The sequence below is a fragment of the Cynocephalus volans genome, chromosome 10 (assembly GCF_027409185.1).
Source record: "Cynocephalus volans isolate mCynVol1 chromosome 10, mCynVol1.pri, whole genome shotgun sequence".
NCBI lineage: Eukaryota > Metazoa > Chordata > Mammalia > Dermoptera > Cynocephalidae > Cynocephalus > Cynocephalus volans.
This window is the reverse complement of record NC_084469.1, coordinates 125,312,491-125,323,160: the sequence shown is the minus strand read 5'-3', so window position 1 is coordinate 125,323,160 and position 10,670 is coordinate 125,312,491. Positions and strand designations below refer to the sequence as shown.

Here is a 10,670-nt window from a genome sequence, read left to right as displayed (position 1 = left end):
CCTTAGGCGGGCCTCATTATCTGCTGCGCAGGCGCAGTGCTGGGCTTACCGGTCTCGGGTTTGTGGGTACTTCTCCGTCCGTTGCGTACTGTGTGCCAGGCGTTTTTGGTGGGGCTGCTTCTCTTACGCCCGGTGTCAGACATGGCGGAGGCGATGGATTTGGGCAAAGACCCCAACGGGCCTACCCATTCCTCGACTCTGTTCGTGAGGGAGGACGGCAGCTCCATGTCCTTCTACGTGCGGCCTAGCCCGGCCAAGCGCCGGCTGTCGACGCTCATCCTGCACGGCGGCGGCACCGTGTGCCGGGTGCAGGAACCGGGGGCCGTGCTGCTGGCCCAGCCCGGGGAGGCGTTGGCCGAGACCTCTGGCGACTTCATCTCCACGCAGTACATCCTGGACTGCGTGGAGCGCAACGAGCGGCTCGAGCTGGAGGCCTATAGGCTAGGTCCGGCCTCGGCGGCCGACCAGGACCCGGAGACAAAGCCCGGGGCTTCGGCGGAGGGCGCCGCGGAGCTCGAGCTGCAGCCGCTCTCGGGGCGGATCGCCTTCACGAACGCGGACGACGTGGCCATCTTGACCTACGTGAAGGAAAATGCCCGCTCGCCCAGCTCCGTCACCGGCAACGCCTTGTGGAAGGCAATGGAGAAAAGCTCTCTCACGCAGCACTCGTGGCAGTCCCTGCGTGACCGTTACCTCAAGCACCTGCGGGGCCAGGAGCATAAGTACCTGTTGGGGGACGCCCCAGTGAGCCCCTCCTCCCAGAAGCTCAAGCGGAAGGCTGAGCAAGACCCCGAGGCTGCGGATAGCGGCGGTGAGGCCTGTCGCTGCGCGGGTACGGGGTGTCGGCGGACACCTGCGCTGCCGGGGATGGGGGTGGCTTTGTTTTTACGTCAAGCGTCCATTTTGGCTCGGCCCCTCCCGCCTGTTGACATCCGGGTAACACTGCATCATTTTCTTTTCTCGCTTTCTCGTTTTGATTTGCTTGCCCGGTAGCTAGGATATTGACATGATTCTCTATTCGGAAAGGACAAAAAGAGCAAATAGGAAATCCTCCCACTCTTCCTCCGCACCAGCCACCCAGTTTTCTTCCCCAGAGGCAACAGGGTAACCAGCTTCTTGTGTATCTTTTAAGAGGTTTCAGAGACTTGTTTTTTAAAAAGATTTCTTCTATGTTGGGGTAGTTTAAAGGCATGCGAGACAAGTTTATTTTCATGCTTTGGCTTAATTGAATGCCTGTTCACATAAGATTCTGTCAGTTGGAAGGTCTGTTCGGTCTTGCTTACGTGAAAAGTGAGTTTTTGAGGCAGTTGAATTGGTAATTGGGATTCAGGTATGGTTAGGACACAGGGCAAAACTGTTTAAGACGTTTTAATTTTGTTATTAATGGCATTTACAGCTTAACTGACAGACCCTTTTGTTTAAAGAGGCATGCTTCGCCCCACACCCACTTAACTTTTCTTTGCTTATGTGGCTGTTCCATGTAAGTTTCTCCTGTTCAGTTTGCTTAGTAGGAATTTTGTTTTTGGTAAAAGTGACATTTCAGATTCATTCATTCAACAGATATTTGAGTGCCAGACAATGTTGTCCTGCTGGGATATAACAATAAATAAAAGTCCCTGCGGTCATGGAGCTTAACATGCTAACTGGGCAGTGGTAAGTGCTATAGAGAAAACTAAATCAGGGTAAGGGTTGGGGAGGAAGCTTTTTTCTATAGGATGATACGGGAAGGTTACTCTGATAAGCTGATATTTGAACAGAGACCAAAAGGAAGTGAAAAAGCAATTCAGGTGGAATCTGGGATATTCCAGGCAGAGGGAAGAGCAAAGGCAAAGACCCATGAGAGTATGGCTGATGTGTTCTTGGAGCCACAAAGAGAACAGTGTGTCTGGAATGGAGTAAACAAGAGAGAATTTTAGCAAGTGAGGTTAAGGCTAAGTGAATGAGTGAAGTAGGTCATCATGTAGAGCCTTACTTTTGAATTAGTGATGTCGAGACTACTGGCAAGCCATTTGGAACTTGGGACAAAATTAAGCTGGATTCACCATACTCATCAAAGTCAGATATTTAAATGTAAATATTAAAATCCTAAAATAACCAAGAGAAAATATGGATGAATGTATTTTTTAATATTAGCATGGTGATATGAAACCAAAAAGACTAAGAAAGAGTTTTATATATTTGATTACTTGAAAATTAAAAAGTACTCACGATAAATAAAGGTAGATGGCAAACTGGAAAAATATTCCCAATACATTGCAGTAGACAGTTTCCTTAATGTCCAAAAATCTCTTAGAAATCACTAAGTGAAAGGTAAACTAACAGAAAAACAGGCAAAGGAAGTACAAGAAGTTTCCAGAGAAGGAAATAAATAACCAATAAATAAATGCAGAATTATTCTGTTATTAAGTAAAAGTAAATAAGATCCTGAGCAGAGGACCAGTATGAGCCATACCTGGACTTCTGACTCATGGAAATTGTGAGATAATAAGTTTATGTGTGGGAGTTCTTGTTCTTTTAAAAAGTAAATCAGAGCAAGGAAGTGTTATATTTTGTATATAAGACTGGCCAAAATTAACAAAATGGGCAATAGCCAAAGTTAGTGAGGTGTAGGAAAACAGGTACACTCCTATGTTGTGAAATTGATAGTTTCTTTGGGGGCATTTGACAGTACTTGGCATTTAAAATGTATGTTTTCTTAAACATGGCAATTTTGCTTCTAGGAATTTATTCTACAGATATACTCAGAGTACGGAAGGGTACATAGTGAAAAGTCAGTCTCCCTGCTATGTACCTCTTTCCCCTGTTTCCTCTCCCAAGAGGCAACCACTATTACCATCCCTTGTCTGTTGTGTTCCTTTTGCTCACAGTGGTACTAGAACACTAGATAGACACCAGGTTGTTCTGCAGTTTGCTTTTTATTTTAATTTAATGATTTATCTTGAAGTTTCTGTGTCTGTGGACAGCTTTTTTGCCTCATTCTTTTCTCATCGGTTGCATTGTATTATGTGAATGAACCATGATTTGTTTACGTATTATAGAAAATTTTAAACATTTACAAAAATAGAATAATATAATGAACTACACTGAATGTTCCCATCATCCAACTTCACTTGATTATACTCTATGGTTAGTTTTTTTCATCTATAGCTTTCATCCCGACTTCTTGGACAGTTTTGAAGCCAATGCTAGGCATAATATCATTTTATCTATTTTAGCACATATCTCTAAAAGATAAGGTTTCTTTTAGTTATTTTAAAAATTTATATACAGTAAAATTGACTTCTTTGGTGTACAATTACATGCATTTTAAATATTTTATTTCTTCATTGTGGTAAAAAATATATAAAATTTACCATTTTATCTGAGACGAAGGCAAATTTGGTAAAATTTTTGTTTTTTTAACCATTTCAGCTGTTTCTTAAGTGTTCAGTTTGATGGCATTAAGTGTATTCCCATTTTTGTGCAACTATTACCACCATTCATCTCCAGAAATTATTCATTTTCCAAAATTCAAACTCCATACCCATTAAACACTAACTCTTCATTCCTCCCTTCCACTAGCTCTTGGCAACCACCATTCTGCTTTCTGTCTTCATGAATTTAATCTCTTTAGGTGCCTCATATAAATAGAATTATATATTTGTCCTTTTGTGTCTGGCTTATTTCACTTAGCATAGTATCTTCAGGGTTCATCCATAGTGTAGCATGTGTCAGAATTTCATTCCTTTTTAAGGCTGAATAATCCATTGTCTGTAAATACTACATTTTGTTTACCCATTCATCTATCAGTGAATACTTGGGTTGTTTCCATCTTTTGCCTATTGTGGATGATGCTGCTATGAACAGATACTAATATCTAATTGAGGCCATGCTTTCAGTTCTTCTAGGTATATGCCCAGAAATATAATTGCTACATCAAATGGTAATTTTGTATTTAATTTTTTGAGGAACTGCCATACTTTTTTCCAGTCATGTGTATTTTAACACATGTAATGGAAACCACCACCAAAATCAGAATACAGTACAGTTTCATTACAAAAAACTCCCTCTTGCTGCCCCTTTGTAGTAAATTTTATTAAGTGGAAAAGGAGCAGAGTTAAATCCTTAGAGAACAAAATGTAAAGAGAAATGAGGATATTTAAATTTAGGAGGCCCTTCTTTTTGTAGATTGTATGTGGTGGATTGTGATGCACCACCCAGATCTGCCTTTAGCTGCTGGGAGAGCTGCCTTGCCCAAAGTCTTCTCTTAGGGCTGCCGGCATTCAAGGACTGATTTATGTGGAGTTATAAAGGCCCTATGCCTTTGCCTCAACTTGGTCAACTCCGAAGGGTTTTCCTAGCTCCAAAGTTCCTCGTGGTTTTGGCTAAGGCCTTGTCAGAACTCTTTCACAACTCACCTTCTTCTCACAAGTGTTTTCCAAGAGCAGTCCCTAAAAATGCCTTAAGGCTGGCCCGTGGCTCACTCGGTAGAGTGCGGTGCTGATAACACCAAGGCCACGGGTTCGGATCCTATATAGGGGTGGCCGGTTTGCTCACTGGCTGAGCGTGGTGCTGACAACACCAAGCCAAGGGTTGAGATCCCCTTACCGGTCATCTTTTAAAAAAAAAAAAAAAAAAAAAAGCCTTAAATGTTAGTCTCTGTCTTAGAATCTGCTTCTCAGAGAACCAAGTTTTTGACACATTTTGGTTAAGTTGCAAAATCTGTAAATACAAAGCAAAAAACTTGAATAGTATTTTTATGTGTTAGAGCTTAGGAATAGTATCACCTATTGGATAGTACAACATTGTAGAAGCAGGCATAGAAATTATTGAACATGCATGTCTTATGTTCTTCTTACCCTTCTGAATCAAAAAACAGTATCTTCTAATGGAAAGAAAAAGTTCAGTCTCACCATTGGCCCAGAGTGCACATAGCATACACTATAGTTTTGGTTTATGCAAAAGAGGCTAATGCTACTTTGTGTTGTCTTCTTTTCAATAGAACCACAGAATAAGAGAACTCCAGACTTGCCTGAAGAAGAATATGTGAAAGAAGAGATCAAGGAGAATGATGAAGCAGTGAAAAAGATGCTTGTAGAAGCCACCCGGGAGTTTGAGGAAGTTGTGGTATGTTAACTATATTTACTCATTTTTTTCCCCTACTTTCATTTTCTTCTTTGAAACTGGTTAATCCCATCTATACTTTTCATCCACCTGAGGCCCGGGAAACTAAATGAGAAGTTCAAGATAGAAGAGGAAAATGCAAAGTGGTATTGATTTGGGCTTCAGGTGTTTTGTTGTGAAGCTTTGCTTCACAAAGCTTTTAGTTTTTGACATGAAGTTGAGGAGAGGGAGAAAAATCAGGCAGAATAGGGACAGTTATATCTCAACCAAGTAAGGCATACCTTTTAGTACTTTGATGTTAGTATAATTTTTTCAAAGTTAGGATGGTGGATTTATCTTTTTAAAATGTCTTTATGCTTCTCAGGAACATAATTTTAATTTTTGAAAAAGTTTATAGTTAAGGGCCAGCCCGTGGCTCACTTGGGAGAGTGTGGTGCTGACAACACCAAGTCAAGGGTTAAATAAGATCGCCTTACCGGTCATCTTTAAAAAAAAAAAAAAAAGTTTATAGTTATTTTTTATCAAGCAAGTTTAGCTTTTTTGTGAACTTAGGGCTTTTTTGGAATGTTTTAGCTCTTCCATATTCAGTCTTCTAATACTCTGAATCCCATATTTAATAAAAGCTATTGAGAAAGGTAGGAGCCATAAAATAATGATGAATAATTAAAAAAAAATCTATATATTTTCTCTAAGAGAAAGGATCTTGTGAATTAACTTTGCTTATTATCACAAAGAAAAATGGCTAGGCTTCAGTTTAAGAGAAGGAAGTAATTTAAAGTTTCTGTAATTGGTGAGTGAAGAAATGCACAGGATTTGGCAGAATTTAAGGATTGTTGCTTTTTGTAGTCTGCATTTCGTTTTATTATTTGATATTTGATATATTTTCCATAAACAGTCAAACACTCTCAACAGCTCTCATACATAACCTACATAGTTCTCTTCTCATAAAGCATGCTTTATTGTGTGCCTAAATGTAGTATAGCTTGGAAGCCCTAATATATTGAAACAGCAATTATTTTGTTTTCTGTTTTTAAATTATTTTTAATTGATATGTAATAATTGTACATATTTATGGGCTACAGTGTGATATTCTGATACCTGTATACAATGTGTAATGATCAAATCAAGGTAATTAGTATATCCGTCACCTTGAACAATTATTTCTTTGTGTTGGGAACATTCAAAATCCCATCTTCTAGCTATTTGAAAATATAGAATAAATTATTGTTAGCTATAGTCACCCTATAGTGCTATAGAACACTAAAACTTATTCCTCCTATCTAGCTGTAGTTTCATATCTGTTAACCAACCTCTTCCTTGCTCTCTTCCCCCCTTCCCAATCCTTCACAGCCTCTAGTTACCACTATTCTACTTCCTACTTCTTTGAGATCAATGTATTTAATTCCTGTATATAAATGAGAATATGTGGTATTTATCTTTCTGTGCTTGGCTTATTTCTCTTAATATAATGTCCTCCACATTCATCCATGATGCCACAAATGACAGGATTTTACTCTTTTTTTTTTAAAAGATGACCGGTAAGGGGATTCCAACCCTTGACTTGGTGTTATCATCACCACGCTCTCCCAAGTGAGCTAACCGGCCATCCCTGTATAGGGATCCAAACCTGTGGCCCTGGTGCCATCAGTACCACACCTCTCCCAAGTGAGCCACGGGCCGGCCCTGGATTTTATTCTTTTTAAATGGCATTTCATTACAGCAGTTTTTTTTTGAGTACTTATTCTGTACAGGCATTTGGTAGACATTGGAGATGCAGTGATGAGCAAAACATGATTCCTACCCTTAAGTAGCTTACAATCTGGGAATGAAGTCAAACATTGAACAAATAATCTAATGAACACATGTACACATATATGTGTTTATGTATATATGCATATATTTTCATATTCATTGTAGCTTCTAATATTCTGGTGGAATACCATAATCAATTACACACATACACACAGGAGGGTCCTTCAAAAAGTTCATGGGAAAACAGAATTAAAAGATAATACGTAGAGCATAGCCTTATAGCACCAAGGTGATGGGTTCGGATCACCATACTGGCCAACCACTAAAAAGAAAAGGAAAAAAATATGAATCTTCCTATGAACTTTATGAAGTAACTTTATATATTGTATACACCCTCCATACCTACACACACTTCCTTCTCACCTACATACACACATATATACACATAACTTGTATACTCATATATCCAATGCAAGTAAATGTAGGAAGGAACATAGCATATTAGAGAAACTGAAGGAAGTCCAGTGTGATTGGAGTCGAAGGGCAAGTGGGGGGCTAGTAGTTGTAAGAGACCAGATATTGCAAGTGTTCAAGACTTGGTGATTAGGAACTGGTCTAACTCATTCTCTCTAGGTGGACGAGAGCCCTGATTTTGAAATACATATAACGATGTGTGATGATGATCCACCCACACCTGCGGAAGACTCAGAAACACAGCCTGATGAGGAGGAGGAAGAAGAAGAAGAAGAAAAAGTTTCCCCACCAGAGGTGGGAGCTGCCATTAAGATCATCCGGCAGTTAATGGAAAAGTTTAACTTGGATCTATCAACAGTTACACAGGCCTTCCTAAAAAATAGTGGTGAGCTGGAGGCCACTTCCTCCTTTTTAGAGTCTGGTCAGAGGGCTGATGGATACCCCATTTGGTCCCGACAAGATGATATAGATTTGCAAAAAGATGATGAGGATACCAGAGATGCATTGGTCAAAAAATTTGGTGCTCAGAATGTAGCTCGGAGGATTGAATTCCGAAAGAAATAATTGGTATGATAATGAGAAAAGAAAGAAGGCATGGCAGATGAGGCGGGTTAAAAAAAAAATTTGTGACCATTGAACTTTAAAGAGTTCTTATATTAGAACTGACACTTAGCTTTTGACCAGTGTTGTTGTTGCTCTGTGAGTCCTAGATTTTGTAGCCAAGCAGAATTATGTAGGAGGATAAATAAAAGAAATTGGATATATTTTGAGCTGTTCCTGGCAAATATCAGTGTGTTTGTGAAAGGAAAGTCTGTACTACAGAGTGGTTGGTCTTCTTAGTAGTAGCTCTTTGCTGGAATGAAACTCCTGCTATATATTGTTACCAGGAGCTAGAGACAAAGGAGGAAAATTAGGAGGCCTAGTTCTTTTCAGGCAGCATGAATAAAGAACCTCCTATCCTTTGGCAGAAGCTCCTCTAGATTGTGATAGATTCTTAATCTAGAAATATGGAAAGATTTAATTACAAAGCCTTGAACGTGGACTATCCCGATCCCTTACATCCCCCAGTGAGCTCTGATTTCTAGACTGCTTTGAAAATCGTATATTCCCTTTGCTAACTTAATATTTGGAGACCCTGCTACTTGGCTGTTCTTTTCAAATCCTTCTAAGTCAAGTCTCTAGCATGTTTCTGTACCTACCACTCAGCTTTGTTCAAAAGACAAAAAATTCTAGTCTTATTCTATTAATAATAATGTGTTTTTATTTATTGAGCATAATTTTGTGATAAGAATTGTATTAGATTTAAAAGTGGATTGATTCCACTTTGTTGTGTTGCTTTCATTATTGAAAATAAATATAACTTTGTATTTGAGTCTCATCAACAAGTGTTTTCTTTGTGCAAATAAAACCTTTTAATACAAAAACCATAAAGGTCCTAACATTTTTGGGTATTGTTGATTAAAACAAATAAACAGGTTCCATTTTAGAAGTGATAGGCTGTTAGATGCTAGTTGTTCTGGATGGAGCAAAAAGATCTACGTGAAGGACTATGAGAAGTGGCAACATAAGGTGAACTGCAAGAGCCGAAGGGGAGAGAAGCTAGTCAGGAACCAGCAGATATGTAGCAGGTATCAGTGCAATCACCATTCCAGCACATGCCACTAACAGGAGTCCTACTGTAAACCCCTGATTGAGGTTTGCTTTCTGTTTGAAATGCTGTGGAGTTAATGCCCTTGGGGGCATTAACTTTCAGCTAATGGTGAGTGGGAATTAGAGAATGCATATCCAGGTTCCTTGCTGACCAGAGAAATTACACAACCGGATATTTGAAAGTTTCCCCTCGAGTGGGGCAATGGTTCCCATGTCATCTTTTAGACGTCCTCAGCAGAATTAAGCATAGTTGCCCACAGTCTATGAATCTCTATGAATGCACCCTGTGTAGGCTTTCTTCTCTTTTCCCACTGCCCACTTCCCTACTAGTGCATCCTGGAATTACCATTTGCACTCAAATTCTTTCCGTAGAGTCCACTTCTGGCATAACCCAGCCTAAGTCAAAGTGCTTAACCTTTCCCCGCTACTGAATATGTTGGAGACATACAACGTACTTCCAGTAGTATAGCTATCTTACTACAATAGTAATTCTTAAATGGAGATTGGAACGGTTTCCATGGTGGACATTTGTTTAAAATGTGTTCTTCATTCTGATAGGACTTTTAGGTGGTTAAAAGTTATTGCTTTAGATATGAAATGGAGATGTCATCTAGGATGTCTATACTACTGATTGTACAGGACTAGAAATTCCAGTTTTATCAAATATTGTGCAAAGGGGTCTCATTTATTATACCTGGACTCTCAAAAGACGTATTTAAGCCAAAACACACACCAACTTATCGTGCTCATTATAAACCAGTGTATTAGTCTGTTTTGTGTTGCTTATACAAAATACATGGAACTGGGTAATTATAAAGAAAAACATTTACTCCTGGGCCGGCCCGTGGCTCACTCGGGAGAGTGCGGTGCTGAGAACACCAAGGCCCCGGGTTCGGATCCCATATACGGATGGCCGGTTCGCTCACTGGCTGAGCGTGGTGCTCACAACACCAAGTCAAGGGTTAAGATCCCCTTACCGGTCATCTTTAAAAAAAAAAAAAAAAAAAAAAAAAAGAAAAACATTTACTCCTTATAGTTTCTGAGGCTAGGAAGTCCAAAGTCCCATCTGGTGGTGGCGACAGTGATCCAGGGGTCTCACATTGCAAGATGGTGGAAGCAAAGAGAGCAGAGAGAGAGAGAGCAAGACAGACTCTCCTTTTAAAGCCCTCAGAACCATGTCTGACCACCATTTTTAATCCATTCACTACTGCATGGTCCTACAATCCAATCACCTCTTCAAGGCTCCACCTTCCAATTATCATAATAGGATTTCCCACCCTCTTAACAGTCACAGAGCTAAGTTTCTAATACATAAAATGTGGGGGACACAATTCAAGCATCAGTGAGTTTTATGGGGATATAATTCAATCCACTATAACCAGTAACTTTCAAATGTCTGGTTGTGTAATTTCTTTGGTCATTTCATCTCCCCTGGGAGATATATATTGGAAAATAAAATTTGAAAAGTATTTTTGGGAGCACAAATATAAGCAAGGAAAATGAGTCCGATCTTAATGGGCTTATGACGTTTTGCTGTGGCAGTGTCTGTTCCATAAAGCAGCTGTTGTCTTGGAGTCAGGATACTTCTCCCTTGAACCCCCAGATTTCTGTTCTTTAGGTCTTTCTTTTCTAGACCATTGAGTCTGGTGCTGCTTTTCTACTTGTGCTCAAGGAGACACCATTTCTTACCC

General features: G+C 39.8%; 1 protein-coding gene across 2 annotated transcripts; it reads left to right on the top strand.

Annotated features, from left to right (window-relative positions):
* The first annotated feature begins 11 nt into the window (after nucleotides 1-11).
* TERF2IP (TERF2 interacting protein) lies at nucleotides 12-8,657 on the top strand. Of its 2 annotated transcripts, none has more exons than XM_063110129.1 (3): nucleotides 12-832; nucleotides 4,982-5,106; nucleotides 7,489-8,657. In XM_063110129.1, exons 1-3 carry the CDS (start codon nucleotides 142-144, stop codon nucleotides 7,891-7,893), a joined length of 1,221 nt encoding a protein of 406 aa, XP_062966199.1. In that variant the 5' UTR covers nucleotides 12-141; the 3' UTR covers nucleotides 7,894-8,657. The 2 variants fall into 2 exon arrangements, with proteins under 2 accessions (XP_062966199.1, XP_062966201.1); XM_063110131.1 differs by having other exon boundaries at nucleotides 14-811; nucleotides 7,489-8,655.
* Nucleotides 8,658-10,670: the final 2,013 nt, after the last annotated feature.

Excerpts from the sequence above, each read along its gene's own strand:
- TERF2IP (XM_063110129.1), top strand. The coding sequence starts at position 142 with ATGGCGGAGGCGATGGATTTGGGCAAAGACCCCAACGGGCCTACCCAT. Across the intron at positions 833-4,981 it reads TGAGGCCTGTCGCTGCGCGG|AACCACAGAATAAGAGAACT; the intron begins GTACGGGGTGTC and ends TCTTTTCAATAG. Across the intron at positions 5,107-7,488 it reads GGGAGTTTGAGGAAGTTGTG|GTGGACGAGAGCCCTGATTT; the intron begins GTATGTTAACTA and ends CATTCTCTCTAG.